At 36.7% G+C, this 20,464-nt stretch overlaps 1 protein-coding gene across 9 annotated transcripts in view; it reads right to left on the bottom strand.

The window, feature by feature from the left end:
- The window catches only part of DST (dystonin), a 303,406-nt gene that overhangs the window by 122,486 nt on the left and 160,456 nt on the right, over positions 1-20,464 (bottom strand). For all 9 annotated transcript variants that reach the window (XM_055714785.1, XM_055714788.1, XM_055714794.1 and 6 more), the window contains 17 exons: positions 20,361-20,438; positions 20,089-20,250; positions 19,876-19,980; positions 18,089-18,184; positions 16,609-16,734; positions 16,074-16,226; positions 15,666-15,820; positions 15,407-15,533; positions 14,086-14,269; positions 12,934-13,091; positions 12,419-12,597; positions 12,062-12,200; positions 11,052-11,245; positions 8,604-8,766; positions 7,872-7,955; positions 7,672-7,779; positions 6,850-6,948 (listed from right to left, as the gene is read on the bottom strand). In XM_055714785.1, the coding sequence (XP_055570760.1) occupies positions 6,850-6,948; positions 7,672-7,779; positions 7,872-7,955; positions 8,604-8,766; positions 11,052-11,245; positions 12,062-12,200; positions 12,419-12,597; positions 12,934-13,091; positions 14,086-14,269; positions 15,407-15,533; positions 15,666-15,820; positions 16,074-16,226; positions 16,609-16,734; positions 18,089-18,184; positions 19,876-19,980; positions 20,089-20,250; positions 20,361-20,438 (2,310 nt within the window). The remainder of the gene's footprint in view (positions 1-6,849; positions 6,949-7,671; positions 7,780-7,871; positions 7,956-8,603; positions 8,767-11,051; positions 11,246-12,061; positions 12,201-12,418; positions 12,598-12,933; positions 13,092-14,085; positions 14,270-15,406; positions 15,534-15,665; positions 15,821-16,073; positions 16,227-16,608; positions 16,735-18,088; positions 18,185-19,875; positions 19,981-20,088; positions 20,251-20,360; positions 20,439-20,464) is intronic.

Below are 20,464 nucleotides of genomic sequence, written 5' to 3'. Positions count from 1 at the left end.
GCGCTTCTGCATTTCCAGTTCTTCCTCAAGTTTCCTGCACTTCTGGTGATAGTCCATTTCAGCCTGCTTTCCTTGCTGTAGTTGTTCATGACATTTTTCAAGCCTTTCCTGCAAATCTTCCATTTGTATCTTGTACAACATGATGTTTTCCTCAGCCATATGCTTTTCCTGCTGAAGAGCAACACACTCTAGTTTTATGCCAGAAATGTCCTTTTCTGTGATGCTATGGGATTCCAGTAATTTTTCAGCTTTTTTCCTGAATTCCTCTGCAGAGTGTTTAAACTTAATGGATTCCTCTTGAAACAGAATCATCTTCTTGCGTGCCATTTGTTCATCCAGAGTTTTCTGATGGAGTTCATCCTGTAATTTTTTTAATTTACTACTTAGCTCTTGTATATGAGCTTGTTGTAGTTGTATCTTCTGCTCACTCATTCTTTTTTCCATAGTTAGAGCATTCATTTGGGCATTTAGATTTTTAACCTCCCGGTCAATGGTTAGGGTGGAAGCACTCTGTTTATCACATTTTTGTTTATATTCACGAGCCAAGTCTTTTGTTTTCACTAGATCAGCTTCTAGGCTTTTGATTTTACACATGAATTCTTGCTCAGTTATTGTTTGCTTGTGCAATTGTTCATTTGTTGTACGCAGCTGCTCTTTGAAACCATCTGCTAGGGCTTTTAATGCATCATTTTTCCTCTGAATACTTTCTTTTTCCAAAGTCATCTTCTCCGATTCAGACTGAATTTGCTTCATCTGTAGCTTTGTTTCAGTATTCCATTTATTAAGGTCCTCTATCTTTTGTTTCAATGATTCTGACAACTTACTACTTTTGGCTAATTCATTCTTCAGCATTTGAATTTCCTGCTGGTTTTCTTTCTCTGCTTTTGTTTTTTGAAGCAACTGTTCTTGAATTTTCTTATATTGGTCTTGAAGATTATTTGCTTCTCCTTTGCATGACTGTGTTCTGTGTTCAGCTGCCAGCTTCTCTTTTTGAAGAGAACTGATTTGTGAATGTAAATGTTTGATAGTGATTTCAGTTTTTGTCTGTGATCTAGTTAATTCTTCTACTTCTCTTTTTAGCTGTGTCTTTTCTTGCTGAACAGATTTCAGCTCCTCCTGATAGTTCATCTTAATTTTCTTAAGATCTATAGCTTCTTGCATCACCTCCTCAGCTTTACCAGTGGTTCTATGTAGCTGCTTGTCCAGTTCTTTCAACTGTTGCAAATACCCCTGCTCTACTTGGTCTTTTTCCTCCAACTTAATTTTTAGGCATTTAAGTTCGCTATTGACTTTATCTAGGTTTTCTTTTAATAAACGAGACTTTTCTTCTGTTGATGATTTCTGAAGCTCAATTTCATTCAGTTCATATTTCAGATCTTTAATAGTTTTATCAGCTTTTTTGTTAGCAAGGGTTAGCTCATCGATCTTCTGTTTAAGCTCTTCTACCTTTTTGGCTTCTTGTTTCTTCTGGAAACTTGTAATTTCAGAATCAGGCCTATAGTGGCTGCCTTGCCCAGCTGTGAAAGTCGGCAGGGAAGTTTCTCTAGTTACAGAGTACCCACCTTCAACAACCTTCCTTCTGGCTTCAGTCCTCTCTCTTTCTTGCAGCTTTATTTCTGACAGGTTCACTTTAAATTCAAGATCTTGTTCCATTTGCTTTATCAGCTTCATAAGTTTCTCCTCTCCTTCTGTTTTCTTCTTCAGTTCCTGCATTAAGTTTTTTTTCTGTTGCTCTAAATCATGAAGATTAGTATCTTTTCTTCTTAGATGCTCTTCAAGGTTTCTTCTGGTAAAGGTGCTTTCTTCTATCTGATTTCGAAAAGCACGAAGGTTTTCTTCCAGTATACTTCTTTGAGTCTCTGCCTGAAAAATGAGCTGCCTTACACACTCCAACTCCTGCTCTGCATCTGCTTTCTCCTTCTCAATGCTCTCTAGATCTATACGACACTGCTTTGCCTCTTGCTCAGCCTTGGTCTTCTGACGACAGATTTCTTCCATGTCCTTTTGCTGCTTTTTCCGCTCTATTTCTGCAGCTTCCCTCACTTTAGGGAGCTCTTGTTCCACTTGGAACTTTTGATTCTTCATATCCTCCAACATCTCCTCAAGTGTTTTGACCTTTCCCATGAGTTTTCTGTTCTCATCGATTGTGCTATTTTGCTGTGCCATTAGATCTGAATATGCCTTGCGCACTGATGCTTCCTCATTCTTCAAAATCTGTAAAAGAACGAAGTAAGTTGGAATGTACTTTTTGTAATACAGCAGATAAAACATCTTGGGTTCTTTGAAAAGCAGAATGGATAATACTTACTCATATATATACGGTACGTCCAGAAAGTAGGACGAGCAGTTCCCACCACCATCACCTTCTCTTGAAGGCTTCAGGAAGTTACCATTAGCCAAATATGAAACCCTTCATAAAGACATCCACAAAGCGAAGAAGTCCTGAAGCCTCTCACTTCAGTCAGATGCCTCTTAGCGGTAAGCAGCGTCAAACAACAGCTCGCATATGCTTTTTCTCCAAACAAATAGGTAGAGCAAACAGTGAGCCAAACACTATGTGCAAGAATTCCCAAGTAGAAAGTGGCCTACCATGTCTGGATGAGTTTAGTAGAAACTGGAAGAAGGATTTTGTGCTCACAAGCAAAAATAACACAGGAGGAGTTCGGAAATTCCCTCCGAGAAACAAAACAGTATCTAGAGCTAGAGCCAAGATGCATCAGCTCCAGAAAGAGAAGAATCTAAATCCCAGTACATCTATGCTCTGTACTAGCTCCACAGTCCCAGTGCCTCCACTGGCCCACCTGGGGGACTGGTAAGAGCACAGCTGCTCTGCAGTGCAGACACAGTTCAAAGTATAAACATGGTAATTAGGAAAATCCTAGTGAAAACCAGTCAGCTAGTATTCTCTGTATGTTGGCAGATCAAGGGAAACTCTTACAAGCAAGATGTGCATTCAGTAGTAACAATATTTTTGAAACTATACATACCTTGTCTTCATTAGCACTATTATGACATTAGTTACCAAATATGAGCTAACATGAGGTAAGAACACACCTATATTCCTAAGATCATACCAACATGACATGAAGGGCAATTATAGCAACATTTTCTAATAAACAATATGTTGGGTTAGTTCAAATTTACCAGATTTACTTGATTTTTCATACGATATATGAAACTATTTCCTAAAAGGCTAATGCAAAGGCAGCTTCTTCAGTTCCTCTCCGTATTTCCCCATGTCACAATTTTGTACAGACCCCACTGGATACAAGACATTTATTGGTTTCTTATTAGACCTTCTTTTACGCTCCCATGGACACAAAATCTAACGTATTATGCTTGAAAAAGAAGAACTAAAAATACAGATACAGTCACAAACTACGCCATGTTGGCTTTCATTATTTCTAATCAACCTGGCTGAGCAGCAGCTGGGTGGAGAAAAGGATGGTAATTAAATAGTAATACAAAATAAACAAAAATAAATTTATAAGAACTAAAAAAATGTAAGAACCTCAAAATGCATTTACTAATCTACCATTAGTATATTCATTGTTTAAATTATGTTCAATCAACTTTAAATCACTTGACCTTGACACAGTTTGAGATTCAAATGTTGATTTGGATTGGTTTAGAATCATTCTTAAATTAACTGTTTCATTTGCATTGCATAAACACTCGTGTACCTTAATAATAGTTGTGCTCCTTTTTTCTTCATTATCATTGTCTCTTTTGTTTTTCTTTTCTGTTTTTTCAAGTGAGGATTTTTTCCCTGCTTTTTCACAGAATGTTTTCTGGAGTTCAGTGGTTTTTCCAGGAACCTTTGTGCTACAGCCCTTATCTCTACTGCCCATTTCTGCAACCAGCAATAAATCTTTACATTTCTGGCCCTGTTCTAACTTGCCTGCTCCATTCTGCTTATTCCTGCCTATATTTATGTTGTCTAAACCATAGGTGTTACCCTGTGACATCTTCTTCTCACTTACTTTCTCATCATGGCTCAAAAACTTTTTTGTTAATCCATGTTTTGATAATGGAAAATAATCCTCTTCTCCAGAAATCATTTCTGAAAGGGCTGTGTTTGAATTTAAATCTCCAGCATCTTCTAACAATGCTACACCTGAACTTAGATCATTCTGCACCAGTGACACTTCAAAATCTAATGGACAACATTCAGAGACTTCTGCTGCATATTGATTCTCTGAAATACTTCCTGAAGAAACAGGCAAAATTTCTTGCATTGTACTCTTGGCTTCTTTTGGATTTAAAATTGATTTTTCTAGGGTTTTGTTTTCAGCTATGAAACTTATATCCAGAGACGGTCTGTGCAATTTATTAATATCCCTTTCAACACTACCAGAAATGCCTGGATTGCTCATGGATTGCAAATGTAACTTTGTTTTTTCACTTCCATAGTGCACTGCCAGCTCTCTGGAAGAGGATGCAACTTTCTCTAAAAGTGTTGCATCCCTTACACCTTCTTCACCACACACTTGAAACTCTCTGTGTTCAGAGTTTAAAGTATTATGGCTACTCCTTTCTGTAAAACAATGTTTTTTAGGCTTACATTCAAATTGAGTTCTTGGTGAAAAATGTTGCTGCTTATAAGGGCTGATATCCAGGACATGCTTTCCAGTTTCTAGAGTAACTTCATCTTTCTTCGTTATTAGCTCAAAATTAGTTTTTGATTGCATCACACATTCTTCCTTTGTTGAAACAACACCCCCTGCCTTTCTTAAAAATTTTTTCCCTGTGATTTTTTGTATCATTTTCACTTCAGGCAACTTCTTTGATACTTCCTGTGTTTCCTGCCTCTCTCCATTAACAATTTGATCATTTAACAGTTCGCTACAATCATTATTCACACTCACACAAATCTCAGCTGAAACAAAACAATCTTTTCTACCATTTTCTTCTTTACTTTGGTTACCAAACCCCATTAAATTATCTATCTCTGTATGTAGCTTATTTTCTCTGTTGCCACTAATGCTACTTTCTTGACCACCAAAATCTAAAAATTGCTTTAATGTTCTATCAATTTTGATTTCATCGTATCTGTCTACATCTAAACTTCTTCTTTCAACTTCCAATTTGTTTTCTGTGTGTTTAGGTTTACTGGAGGAGTTACGGTTTTGCAAATATTCGACATCCATCGTGCTTTCATTAGGTGTGTTTTTCTCTCTGAATTCAACAGCTTCGTTACACCCCAAATGTTGAAAGACCTCAGTTGACTTCACAGGTTGCTGGAGTTCACTCTCTTCTGGTAAGCTCTGAGCATGACAGCACATGGATTAAACTGAGATATCACGGAAAGCATCTTGTTTTTTCCTTATTATGTGCATTCTTAATGCCATTACTGAGAGTTAGAAAGAAAGACTGGCATGGAAGAAAATCTTGGAACAATCACAGACTTCAGGGGTCTGATCCCAGAAGAAAAAAAATTACCATTCCTCCTTTGAGAAGGATTATTCATTTTCTGATTTGCTACCCTGATTACAAAGAAAAAACCCATCAAATCAAATCACTTTTGAGTCTGGAAACCTACTTAGGTTATCTTCAAAGAAGCTATCAAAGATTTAGAAGGCTGCCGGTAGGTGGCGGAGGATGGAAGATAGGGGCTGTCTGATTCCCAAAAAAGCAGTCACGGAGATTCAGAGCAGGCTGAAACTTGAGAGCACGCACAGGTTTCTTTTTCCTTGTTTCAATTCTTGTTCTTTGTTTCACTTTTTATTCTTGATACCCTTAGTATTATTAGCCATACTAAATCCTCAGTAATAATGGCTACTTATCAACAAACATTATGTATTTCCATCAGTATGCTCCACCACTTCATGATGCACAAAGATACATGCTGTGTTACAGTTTGTCCAAAGGTATTCAATAGCAAGAAAAGCCAATGAAGACAAAGCCAGCACCAGAATTACAGAACATTCGTTTAAGAGCTCTTGGCTTTTTCTGTAATAATAACATCAACATTCATACCCTTAGGAGAGTGTTATAAATTTTATGTAATTTATATAGGACTACACTTAATATGGGCACAATTAATTACAGGACTGCATTTAACATGGGCGTTATTTTAGAGATGTGCACTGTACAGATTATGCTAAAACACTGTAGCCCTTAAAGTATTACTATATAATCTCTTTCAGAAAGAAGCATTTCAAAAGAAAGTGAGGAATTTAAAAATATTTTTTCTCAATTATTTGGAAGGTTGATTCTGCAGCAAACAAGTATTTTGAGTAATCTGTCTATTCAATTTCAGTAACCTACTCTTGTTAATAAGATTCAACACTTAAGCATAAATAAAACGCTGTCTGACTCCAAGGAATCAATACTGTAGAAAGGCAGAAGGAAAAAAAAAATCTAAACAAGTCAAAGAAATTTAAGAAATTAAGAGGGCATCGCATCTCCCTGTTTAAAGAACTCCCTTATATGTTTCTAAATGGACCAGAACACATGCTATGGAATATTAAGACCTACACAGGATATCAAAGGTGTATGCACACCAAGTTTGCCCTCATCTTAATATCTGCATTTATCCAAACGATCAAGCCATAAAATACTTAAGTATTAAAATATACTGCATGCAACTACACCTCCGCCAGGATTTGCTGAATCACAGGACCCTTCTAGCTGGAAGAACTGGTAAAATGTATGGATGGTATAGGATTTTGCTTTTCTGAATGATAATGTTGTAATTTAACACTCTCACATTCCTGTATAAAGTGCAGTATATAAAGAATTACAGTTTTTCAAATCTGCTGCTTTGTGAATAATTCCAACAGCCATATTGCTCTTTGTTTGCCTAGCTATTCTTTTTGCTTTGTTGGCTGCCAGGGGATGACCTACCTCTTCCTCTTCCAGTCTCTTCAAAGAGTCACCTGCAAACTTAATGTATTGGGTCATCAAGGTCACTAAGGCAGTATAACGAGTCCGTAAATCCATGAACTGCAGACAAAAAAAGGAGGGGGGGAGGACAGATGGAAAAACACTCCAGTTAATCTTCAAAAAAGTGATAATCACTACTCTTAGAACCTATTCCAATTTTGATTCCAAAATCCTGATTGTGGAATCCGCGAAGTTGAATTCCATTTGCAGGGTGCACTTGCACAAATAAATGTTAAGCATCTATGAGAGGATCCATAAGAAGAAGAACATAAGACAATGTTTTGACTTTACAGTCACTTGATTCTTCCCCCCGTAAGAACAAGTTGTAAGAGGAACAAGCAGTGCAGGTCACTATTCCTCTAACAGCAGGGAGACAGATTTATCTCTCCCACCCAAATGAGGCTGATTTGCTTTGGAATCTGTCAGTGTCCAGATCTGATAAGTCTTACCATAGTAAAGATGAAAGTTCCCCCTGGTTACTATGATCAGGATCCAGCCCAGAGGTGGTTCTAAGCAGTTTTACTGAGGTACATTTCTCATATAGCTTTTTATGGTTCAGGGGAATTCTGTTCATCAACACCAATATACTGTCTCGTTATCTAAATACTGCATAATAAGCAATAAAATATTTATCACGTTATGTAACTATATATAGAGAAGCAACAACTTGCTTGTGTTATTTTATTTAACCATTAAGAAATCCTAAATCCCATTCCTGTGTTTACTCTGTTTTAAGCAAAGACTCAAAAAAACACATTTTCCTGTCATAAGAAATCCATTTACCTCTTGAATAATGAAGTCTGATGAGCTTTGCATTCTTGGGCGTTTCACTGGAGATTTTTGTTGGGAGTCAACCATAGCTCTGTAGGTCATAGTCTGTAACTCATAGTCCTGCAAAAAGACAAAATACACAAAACAATTGGTATTCCACATGATACTGACACTAAAATAAAAAGCATACTAAGTATAATGTTATTTATTACCTTCACAGCAGCTGAGTATTGTTCTGAATACTTCTGGCATTCATCTATTTTGCTTTGTTTCATTTCAATCTCAGAAACCAGCATCTGTAAAATATGAATCTACATCTTCATCTTAAAAAGTTATTTTTATTACTAGTACTATTAGCACTTCTACTTTATCTAACATCATGAAATTCACATAATATGCTCATTTCCACGTGTGTACAAGTAATTATATGCTCAAGCCTATGTTCTGGGCTTTGTCAGGCTTACAGTACAGAGCAGTGAAAAAACAGGTTTAATAGCTGGTGAGTGAACTTAAAATCAGGAATACACCATGTTGTGCATATAATTTGTTATTCTGTGTCTTATTTAAGCTGCATTTCCTTCTTGCAGGAGACAGCTCTGCTTCCTTGAAATTATTTCTACATCCATAAATATCAAGAGCAGTCCTGAATAAAAAATGATACAATAAGGAAGGACAGTCCAGAATTTTAGACACTCTCTAAGGGTTTGCTCTTCTTGCAAAACAATCTTGTCTATAAAATGGCAATAGTCAGTGAGTGATACATTCATGATGTTAACTGCATTGTAAGCAGAAAATCATAAAAGCTGGTGATGATTTGGAATTTTACACTAAGGGATATAAGCACCTCATACCAAGGAATAAGACTGACATCACTGGGTTAAACTGATATTTTAATTCTTCGGTCATTACAGCAGTGCTTTCCTACAGTAAGATCCCTTTCATACCTTATGTTGGTTCAGCTGTTTAGCCAATGCTTTGCTATTTTCAGGATGGATTTCTTGAATCCTTCGCTGAGTATCTTCCACTTGTTGAATCCAAGTGTCCAAAGAATTGTAAGTATCTTTGTAATACTTCAGAGATTTATTAATACCTTCTAAGTCACGCAATCTGATTTTATTTTAGAAGATAAGCCAAAGAAGAGAAGATGAGTATTAAAGACAAAAAGTACAACAGTAAGCAAAATACAGCTTTAAAGGCTTCAGATGCCTTTGCTATAGCTCACACTATAAAATACTAAAATACCACTAACTAAACAGTAAATTAACTTCTCAAATAATAAGATTCCTAGCTCGATGAAGCCTTTTCATTTGTCATAAATGACACTGAGGAGAGATCTTACTACAGAAGATCTTACTACAGAAGAAACTGCGTACATCCCTCATTAATGAGCTAAACTGCTTCAAACTCCATGAGCACAGGAAACCCCAAGCAAGGGGGAGGGCTCTGCAACAGACATTAGTTCTGTAATAAGAAGTGAGAGTATTTCAAATATGACCTGTGTGCATCAAGGAGGAGTGTGCTGTGCTGGAGTTAAGTAGTGGTTCACCATGTTCTTGATGTCTACCACAAAACAACAGGAGTTCACTAAAACTAAAGTCTTTAAATATTCCAATGTGCAAAAGCAATTGATCCTGTAAGTCCATTTTTACATCATGTGTTTGACCTGTGAGTGCTATGTATTTCTTGAAGTTGGTTTCCACACTGATGAGAATACCGACAGCTTTTCTTTCGTGATCCCTATAATATTACTTCAAAGTTCATAAATATATATATGACTACTCAAAAACACTGCAGGATAAACATACTTATTAAACAACTTTTTATACTCTGACTTGGAACGAATACTTTGAATGAGTCTAGTGTTGTTCTCAAGATGCCAAAAGAAGACTGAAAAAGAGCAAGCAAAAGTAACCATATTGCTCAGGTTTCATACTTAAGCATGTTTTAAAGCTAATAACCCTAAAAAATAGAAAGGATCGTGGTAACTGCAGCCAATATTTGTAGATACTTTTTTGTATAATGATCATCAGTGTCAAGCTGTTAGGAAGCAGCAAAGTGAATATTTGCAGAAAGCAGCTTGTTTACAGCTCCATGCTGCAACCACCACAATCTGTCCTATTTACACTAAAAGCCACGATGTATTAACAGCCATTTTCCAGCATACAGGATACAGTCCTGTGAGGAGAGCATGTGGCTTACGTTTGCCTTCTGAGGAAATAAGGATAGTTCAGTACTTCATAAAACTACTATTTTATTATTTAAATTATGTCACACTATCAAACAATGAAAAATCTGGGGTGATTTAAAGCTAGACATTCTGTAGTCAGCTATAAATGAGTCAGCTTTTGCCCATCTTCATTATAACTTCCAGCCATGTTAAACAGAGACGATTAGTTAATTACAAGTGAATATCTTCAGTATTGCTCCTGAATATTCATCTATTAGAAAAGGAGGACAAAAATGTGAAAGGTTGTTGTGTGAACTTTTACATTAACAGCAATCTCTTTGATGCTGTTGTTCAGGTTATCTGTAATGACATACAGAAGCAGATATTAAAGGAAATAAATTCAGGCTGTATAGTACAGACTTCCTTAACTTGCTCATAGTTTTTCCTTCAGTCTCTACAGTTCTGCTTCCTTTAAATAGAGAAACACAACTACAGAGACTGAAGAAAAAAGGATTTCCAGGAATGTCATATATGGACATCTCTTTCAGAATTATGGGTACGTGTGCTGCTGTATCTGCCCATCTGTCCAGGCACGTACATTTGAGTAACATTCTCCAGTATAATCATGACAGTAATACAGAAGGGCTGAATCTAGAGGAACATCTCAACTGGATATTGAGGCTGCATGAAAACAGTTGCACGCAAAACAAAATACTGGCACTTCACAACAAAATTTCCGCAGCAAAACTACCATAGAAGTCAATGGAGGTTAAGGACTTCCAGACTTAGCACTTAAGTCATTAAAAGCAAGTTAACATGAATCCAATCATAACAGATAAATCAGCTCATCAGTTAAGCCTGTAAGAACTAATTATGTGGAGAAACAGATGGTATTTCCATAGGACAGCAAGCCATTTCTGTAGGCTTTTTTTCGGAAAGAAAAAAGACAATTTGTCTCTACTGTGTCTCAGTAAGTTGTAATTAGATAACATTTCTGTATTTTGTTAATTTTTTGGTGCTCAATAGTCACAGACATTTCCTGTGGAAAAGTAAAACAACAACGTCAACAGCACAGAAATGGTAAGAATCCTTGATCTTAACATGTCAGAAACAGTTCAGAAAACTATTCTGACCTATTTTACAATTCATTTCTGATTATTTTTCCACAGAAACAACAAAACCAGCATAAAATATAAACAGATTATAATAAAAAAATCATACACACCTATTCTGAATTTGAGAATAAATGTTTTGCCACCTCTCGGCTAACTGATCAACTTTTTCTTTATACCAGTCGAAATCAAGATCACGTTCCTTGTGCATTTTAAACATCTGATCACTGATCTTCTTTGCCTTCTGCAGTTCATCCTCCAAGGAATGGAACAATTCTCTTTTCTCATCTACTTCAGATCTCCATTGCTAGTATGTGATAAATGATAAATTGTAAATAACTCCTAAATTGTAATACTATTTTATAAATGAGGATTTTACATGAGTAAAATGTATAGATGAATAAATGAAAAACGTTTACATGAGTATTTTAGTTCTGGTTGCTCAAACACCGAATGACACCAGAATGGGTCTGAAGCAACTAAATAGCTATGAACTGCAAAATAATTCTGAGTAACAGCATCCCCCACAACACACAGATCAAAACACAGGCAGCAAACTAACATGCTTATCTATAAACTACAGCTTTCCAAAAAATCATTAGGTAGATGCCAATCATTCTATCTAACAAAAAAGCATTATTCATCATTTGCAATACTCAATTGAGGTATATACAGCACACACAAAATGCTGAACTTCAGTCTTACCGTTTCTCAAAGGTATCTGCCAGACCTCTTAGTAAACCCTGGTTAGTATACTACAGCAGTAGCAGAAACATTATTGTGGCCACGTTTAAATAACAACGTATTTATGTTACCTTAAGCTTCTGTTATCATTTGAAGAGACAAAAAAATAAGGCTTACTGCAGAATTAACAAGTGCCACCCTTGGAAGTTCAGATACTTCAAAGTATTTCCTAACAATAGGAATCATCATGCAAACTATACAATTTCTAATGCTCCAAAGCTGTCATTTTTTCTGAGAAGTTAATCATAATACAGACTTTCCTCAAAATACACAAGCCAACTTTTGACACACTAGCATAACCAAAACTGGTGTCATAAGACAGATCATCTTCCCATATTTTTTTTTATTTGCCCATGAAAAGGCACCCGCCAGCTCTTACCTTTAATGTACCCATCAGATTTTCAATATTGTTTTTGTCAGCTGTTACTGCCTCCTCTTCACACAACTTGGTTTCATAGACTTTTACGAACGATTCTGTTTTGTGGGTGTTCTGCAGCACCAATTCTACAGTATTTAACCTGAAAAACAGTAATCTCCTGTTAACTGAACCATCAATAATGACACTCAACACACTTCTGGTTTTTAGCCTTTTCAGGTCATTGGGTACCCCTTTACACAATGTTAAAATGTTAACTCTCTTTTCCTTGATCAGTATTATTCCTACTAATACCTTTAATTTATTTTGAATGTAAAACTGTAAACTAAAACATGTGATGGAAGATGGCCGATTACATACTTATCTATGTAAATGGAAGACATGGAATAAACTTGGTTCATGTTCTGAATAACAACGCTGAGCTCAGAGCGCAGAGTAGGGACTGAAGGTGAAGCAGCAGCTTGACTGAAGAACTCTTCACATTTTTCTGTGATGATTCTTAAGTCATCCTTCAGTCGATCCAATTCTTTCTTCAGGTCCTGTAAAATGAAAGGTGACTGACAGTGCTTTTATCCTACATCAACCTGATGTATACTCTACATATCATTATCAGTACAGGTCTGCTCTCCTTTGCTTGTTTCATGTGGACACCATTACATTTTTTTAAAAAGAAACGTAGGTTTCTTTTTAAGAGAAAAACTAACAGAGTTGCCATTTATTGGCATTTTTTTTCTCTACAAACCCAAGCTTAATTTTTTACTTTTGTCTTTTCAAGGTGCACCACAAACCTTCCTGGCTACACTCAAAACACATTTGTTTTTTTTTTTTAAATAAAACTCTTTTCCTGGGTAAAACAGCCTTTCTCAAAGGCTCACCTCTTGCTGCGAAATCCTTGATCTACTCTCACGTACATCATCCCTTTCCATTGGGGTTCGTATTTGCTGTATTAACCTCTCCTCACAACTCTCCAGCTGTAGTCCGATTTTTCTGACTTCAGAGATGTACAGATTGTAGGTCGATTCTTCCTCCTCCTCTGTTGAAGGAAACAAGTCACATTTTAGCAAACGAAGCCATCAAGTCATCTTCACCATGTCTTCCCATGAAACACTTTATAAAGTCACCATTCTACAGGTCTTTCCATGACTGGCTGAAATCCCATCAGATTCCATTGGAATTTTAGCTACAAGGCAAATTTTAGGAACCCTTCAATGTTCACTTAGATCACCTCCTTACAGACAAAAAATTAGCATATGTCTTTGACCATTCATTCCAGGCACAGGCATCACCTCTAGGCAGACACCGCTAAACTCAGTGACTGGTTCTTTCAGTCAGATGGCATCATGCACAAACTACAGTAAACCTCTAGGGCTTGTTTCTGGGGTTTTCTGGTGTTTGTTTGGTTTTTTTGTTAAACCCTCTCTTTCAGATGCACAAGGCAACACATCTTTCCTTAAGTGTAGTGAACTCCTCTAATGCAGTGATCAGTTCTGCACTACTGTATTGCTTTAAGTCATTAGCTACTTGACAGTAAATCAGAGCAGATATTTTAAGCTTTCTGTTCTTACTGTATTTACAAACACAGTTAAGAGAGGAGTAACTACAGGCATTCTGTGGAACTAGGAAAATATCTAGGACACTTTTCTTGCCTTAACACTGAAAAAAGTTCTAATTCTGTTATGAACTCAACAAAGTAATCAAGCTGCATTTTCAGCATTCAAAACAAGGAAGGAATGACTAAACAGTGAGCTGTAACGCACAGAATAAATTCTTGGGTGTAAAATATTAGTAGCACTCTCTACATTAAGTAATACATCAATATTTTTATATAGCTTATTATATACGGAGTTTAAAAAAGCTTAGAGTACAATGTAATTGTGCACATTCGATCTGTTCAGAAGAACTGGGGCATTAACAATATCAATATGATAACACGGGTAATTTATTAGAGCTTGTATACAGAGAGAGAAGTTTTATCAAGTACTACAATCTCTCTCATGAGGGCATCCTTCTGCTCTTCTCAGCTTTACCTCTTTCTGCAGATTTCAGAAGCTCTTTATAGTATTGCTTGCAAACATTAACTTCCCTTTCCAGCTGGGCTGTATCAGAGCTTGTAAAGATTTTGGACTCCCTGCTATCTTCCACAAAATCATCAAAGCGGGACTCCAAATTGCTTAGAACTTGCTGATGTTCACCTGGCAGCATCGTCTTTATCTGCAACAGATTGTAAACCCAAGGCACAGTCAGCAATGAACCATCACTTGCACAGTTCTCTGTAATGCTTATTAACAAAAAGCAATATTGACAAATGGTAAAGTCAAAGAGTTGAGATTCTGAAAGTCTGCTGTTCCTAAGGGGGAGTCCACTTGACATCTGATAGTCTACAGTGACTATAAAATCCTTTTCCATCGTTAAAGCTAGTAATGGGCTGTGTAAAGCCAACGCAACATCGACAGCGCTTCTCCATCTAATGCCCTGTAGCAATAATCGAGCAGCTAGCAAGAGTTATACAAGTAGGGATACTTTAAGAATTATCTCAAGATTCCTTACTTCCAACAGTAACAGTGGGAAATTACAAGTGAAAATGTCAATTTGGGTATCATAAATATTATTGCAACAGTTTGTAGAGATATACACCAATGTGGTAGAATAAGCTAATCTATTAAATAGTGTTATGCTATGTATCTTACATGGCGTATAATTCAGTGATGTCACACACTATTTTAGCCAGAAAGAACAGTATTTTCATCTATATCTCTTTTCATTTCTGACAAATGGATCCCAACTAGCTATTTAACATTCCAAGTTACAGACTTGTATAAGAATGAAAAAGTGCACTAAGGAGGAATAAGTGTTCAGCTACCTTCAGCTTGAAAGACTAAATGTCACTTCACAATTGCTCCATTGTTAGTAAGAAGTAGCAACACGAGGAAATAATGGGGGTTTTCAGGAAGGTTAACCTTAGCCTAATGAAGCTAATCTTCCAGGTATCTTCAACATAAATGCGGAAAGCTAGACTCTTGCAGAGCAAAACTGAGATTTAGTCGCTGTTCATTGCTTTTGAGAGATCCTGTCCCTCTGCTAACAAAAGGAGACTCGAGAGATTAGCACAATAAAGGATGCAGGTAGTTTTCAAGATATCACCTCTCTGCTCCTTCCCCAAATATATCTGTGTAACAACTGCTCAGATCAAGGCAGAACATTGCACAGCAATAAGCAGCATGGCCATTGCCAGCTAATCCCTCAAGGAAGATGAGGATTGGTTTGTTGATTATACAACATTCCTGGGAAGTGTAGCCTATGACTTCCCAGCAAATGGTTAAAGAGGCTCTTCCTAGACATAGCACATACCGAGGCAACATTGCCAGCTCGTACAGCTTCAATTTCATTTGTCAGGTAATGCCAGGACACCACGCTCTTCATGTTTACATGTGACTCATGCCAAAGGGCCAGAACATTCTGAAATTGCTGTTCAATCCTGAAACATAGAAAGACTCCAACTTTACATCAGAGTAACACATGAAAAGGGAAAAAAAGCTGACACTATTTTAGCCCAAGCTTCATATAAAGGAATTTTAAAAGAAAATGGATGGTTTTGTTTTGTCCCTACCTGTTGGCTGTATCTATGGCTTCTTTGTTTGGAGGAGGAACTGTAAAGCATACAGATGGAACCATGGCCTCATTACCACTCGGGCTAATGACTTTCCATTTAGCACGATGGGAGTTGTTTGCTAAGATACACTCATCGTCTTTGTAAATAGTTATCTAGTATTAACAGAAAAGCAGAATAATTTAATGAGCTAAGCATTACAAAATACTTTTACAAAGCACTTCTGCAAATGTTGTCAACAAATGAGCAACAGAACAACAAAACCAATGTTCAACACAAGGTTTTGCTCTTGTTTACTAGGGTGGAAGAAATTTAGAGCCCAGTGCTCTCCAGGAACATGGTAATTAATGAATCTTTAGCTCAATTCTCACAATCTGTAATTGATTTGAGGAAATTCAAGTTTCTAACCTCAATTTGTCTATAGTCACAGATGGCTTTAATTGGGATGGATGTTTTGAGTATACAGTCAGGGTTCCTTGGCTTCAGCTGAATTATTGCCTTTGCTCTCCCCACAAGGCCTGCTACTGTGCTCTTATACTGCAAGAGTTGTTCTTTTTCTTCCTAGAACAGTTAAGAAAAAAAAGTCATAAAGAGATGGCCAGAATACAGGGCTGCTTCTTTGATCCTGTTAAGTTTTTCTTTTCCTGAGGTCTTTTACTGTGTTTATTGAAAGTAACACATTTTACAAGAACAAAGTATCTTTCTGAAGCCACTGGTTTCCCACAACATACAGTATTGTAAAGATACATTGTAAAGATAAATAAATAAAACTGTATTTTAAAGTTATGAAAAATGGTCATTACCCATGGATAGATGCAATTATTTAATTGTAAGTTCTACAAAATTAAGTAATAATTTCAACACACATATTATATATCCAACTATAATCCACAAATTTCTTCTTTAATTGTAATTCATGTTAAGAGAGTCTTTGAATTCTTACCATAGACTCCTGGACAAGGTCTTCCAGCCTATGAAGGCTGCTTGATCTATCACAACTGTATTTTCGGTATATGGTATCTTTCAAAATCTTTAAATATTCCATGGCTTCTTTGGCATCACTAAAAAACTAGGATGAGAAAAATATCTGGGTTATTTTGAAATAACCTAAGAAGTATACAAACAGCTACACCATGAAGTTTGCTTTAAGTCCTGTCTTTTTAAAAACAATTTTTTCTAGTAGCTAGAAGTGCAAGACCACTGCACGTCACAACACTATTCATGATTTCATGTCTAAATGTAGTCTTCAAGAAGGCACACACTGTAACACCAGTTATTCTCAGCACCATCTACATGCAAAATTATTCAGCAGTTACTGAACTTTAGTCAATTACTGTTCTTGCAATGGAAAAAAATTCTGAAGCGATTCTTGTTTGCCTTGAAATTACCATAACTTTCACATTTAAAGAACAGATGAGGTCTACAAACTGTAGCAAACTAGCTGCAAAATTCACCAGGCACACTGGAGGAAACATTTGTGCAGGAGGGGAAGAGAGCTGCCATGCTTGGCAGTTCTATGTGGGCATCTGCATCCCCAAATTATGGTCCCGATTAAGCAAAATCGGCAAGGGAAATGTCACGTGATAATCCTCAACCCATTCTCTCCCTGAAAACTCATTTCTTAAATCCAGTATTCCCATACCACCAGGAGACCAAATCGCTCAACTTTGTCTTCTCCAGTGTCCATTTCTTAAAATGGGTTCTCACCCTTCTCAGTCCAAAGGCATCTCATCCCAACATCACCCCCTTCCTCTTCAACCGTCCAATCCAGAAGACACTAAGGATTATTCTTTATAATTTAAATATTAAAAAAAAGAGTAATTTGTTTTTTAAAAGCAAAAAACTGTTCAGTCTTCAATCCTCAGGCACATATAACTGAGAAATCCTTAAATCTTTGATCCTCATGCACGTAACTGAGTAGTGCATCATTTGCTGAGTATTTAAATAGGTGACAAACAGAAAGGTGTTTTATTGAATGTGTCTCCTGTCAGGGGGTTCTCCGATCTATTTATTCTTAATGCTGTACGTTCCATTTCTATTTGGGTCATCCTGTAACAACCACCTAGAATAGGTTCTCCCTTGCCATCACTAACCAACTAACTCCTCTCTACATCATCCACAGAAGCTTACTGACAGCAGTTGTGTGTGACAGGAAGAGAACATGACTTCGTTCTCAGAATCCCTACTTGCAGCTCTGGGACTCTGAAAAAACGTCAGGCCAGACTGTGAACTGCTATTACTGTAGTGAAGGCAATACAAGTGTGGTAACACCATGGGAGCATGGCTCATCATCTAAGGATTTGCACGTGACAAATGTCAATTCTACAGCTACCGTGAGAGAGCAACTAGCACTTTCAGTGGAACATTTTGACTTATGGACAAAACTTTAAACATTTCACATTTTTATTGATTTACTTTCTTACCTCAAAATATGCAGCATTTTCTCTCAAATGTTGTTCAACACAGTGACAGAGCTGAAGAATCCAGCTCCATTGTGTCTGCATTGCAGCTCTATAGGCCTTTAAGGAAGAGATATAATTTACAACAGGAAACGAAAATTAAAATGTGCGTACTTTTACATAACTTAGGAAACACAAAAGTAATGTAGCAAACACAAGCATCTAAACCCAACCTTCTCCTCACTCAGGAAAACCAAGCTGCAGCAAAGAAAATTAAAAAAAAACCCTGTCACTACAGCATAGTCAATGTTCGGAAGGGTTGTGAATTCCCCATCCTCAGACACATTCAGAATTCAGCCAAACGAAGCCCTGGCACTGCTTTAAGCAGGGACTGGACTCATCTCCTGATGGACCTCCTGTCTAAGCTCATCTACAACTCAAATCAAAATAGCTGGATTTTTGCCTGGATACAAATCAGATATTAAAGCAACACTGAATACACAATAAAAACAATTAATCAGGACTCACTGCAATGTATAATTTAGTGTAACAGTTGCACAGGAATTTAAAGAGCAGACCCCTACTCTACTGATACCTCCTACACCGTCTGCAGGGCGCTGCCACTGGAGATGCACTGCAGGAGCGTTCACCAGCAGAGGGTACCCTTCACTTTGTGAAATCACCCAGAAGTCTCAATTTTCAATTCCGTATGACTCAGGGAATTTAAAAGAGTTTTTCCACTAGCTTCAATGAATTTCAAACTAATGCATTAATGCATAGATTCTTCTGTAGAAAAGGCATAAATTTCTTTTTTTTCTTTTTAAATGTCCCAATACGGCATTATTGCAGACTTTATAATCTGCATAGTCATCTTTACTGCAATGGCCTGGTTTCATAATATGAACTTTTAATGTTTTCATATATTAAGTATGTTACACTGCTAAGAACTCATTAGAACAGAATATACTTTTAAAGACTAGAATTCCCCACATCACAGTAAATGTCATGAGAAGGAAGGGAGGAGGTTTCTTCATGTTTCCAATTTACACAGCTATGCACTCACTGAGCTAAGAACCATAAAAATCCATCCCCTCTGACTGTTTTTCATTCTCATATAATAAAGCAGCTTTTTATTGTTTTCATTTTTACCACTCACTGTCCGTATTTAGTCTTTTCTTGAAGATCTACAGGGAAAAGTGTTTTACATTCTCCTTTGGAAACTTGTTACGACCCTACAACAGCTACAATAAATTTCATGTAAGCCATTTACATATAATATAAAGCTTGATTTATTACCTGATCAGATTTTTAACATCAAAACAAGTTTCATAATTCACTGACAAATAAGTGAAGTTATGAAACCAACCTTAAACCATAATAGGAACCTGTACATCTAGTAAGTGACGAGAAAAGCTATACTGAAACTTCTAACAGGAGAGAAACCACATCAGGACTGTTCTGTGCCCTCAGCTCACCAATGCAATTTGCATCAATAGCTCTAGAAGCTGAGGGCGTAACCAGAAACGTCTGTACAGACAAACTCTGGGAATTTTAATTTTAGACTTCATGAGGATTTTATCTAAGCAATCCAAGATGTAACCATAACTTTACAGAAGTGTTTTAACTTTCTGGAAACTGGAAGACAGAGAGAACAAAGATGCTGAATAGCGGGGGGGCAAAAAGGTCCCATTATTCAGAGTCTTATTGTTTAATTTCCTATGAGTTAAAACTTCCTCTCTTTTCCCCAAAATCTAAGGTCTATTAAATCACACAACTGTTTTCTTGTTTGTGTGCTGCTTTTACTAACTTACCTCAATGGTTAGCCTGGCTGGGTGATTCTCAAGAAGCAACTGCTCAGCTATTTCTTGTACTGATTTAATAACTTCTTCTTTTTGATCAAGTTCTCTCATTAATTCCTTGTTTCCAGACAAAAAAAAAAAAAAAAAAAGAAGCATTTTAGAAATCTCTTTAAATGCTTAAAAATTATTTCATTATTCCCTCTGGATTCTACTAGCAATACATACTGCATGGTATTCCTTTTTTCTTGTTATATTGGGGTTTCTTTCACTCCAGTCATATGCAACCTCTTCCTCTTCCTTTTCATTCAGCCATATCAGCTCTCTAGTAGCACGAGAGACAAAATTGTGGAGAGTATCTAGATGCCTTTCCTGATTTCTTGATGTGTTCTTTATTAGAAAGAAAAAAATATTTAAGAAAATCAGAATTTAAAGCTCACCTCTTATCAAATATGATGTACACTGAAAAGCTGAACATTAAAGGGGTGTGACAAACTTACCAACAGTTTTGAATACTGACTCTCCAGTTTGTGCAATTTTTCTGCATAACTGAGTTTAAGAGGGGCAGTCATTTGGATCTGTATTTAGTATATGAGATCAAAAG

Source organism: Falco cherrug, chromosome 6 (assembly GCF_023634085.1).
Source record: "Falco cherrug isolate bFalChe1 chromosome 6, bFalChe1.pri, whole genome shotgun sequence".
NCBI classification, from domain to species: domain Eukaryota; kingdom Metazoa; phylum Chordata; class Aves; order Falconiformes; family Falconidae; genus Falco; species Falco cherrug.
The sequence above is the reverse complement of the archived record's forward strand: the minus strand, read 5'-3'. Positions and strand labels throughout refer to the sequence as shown.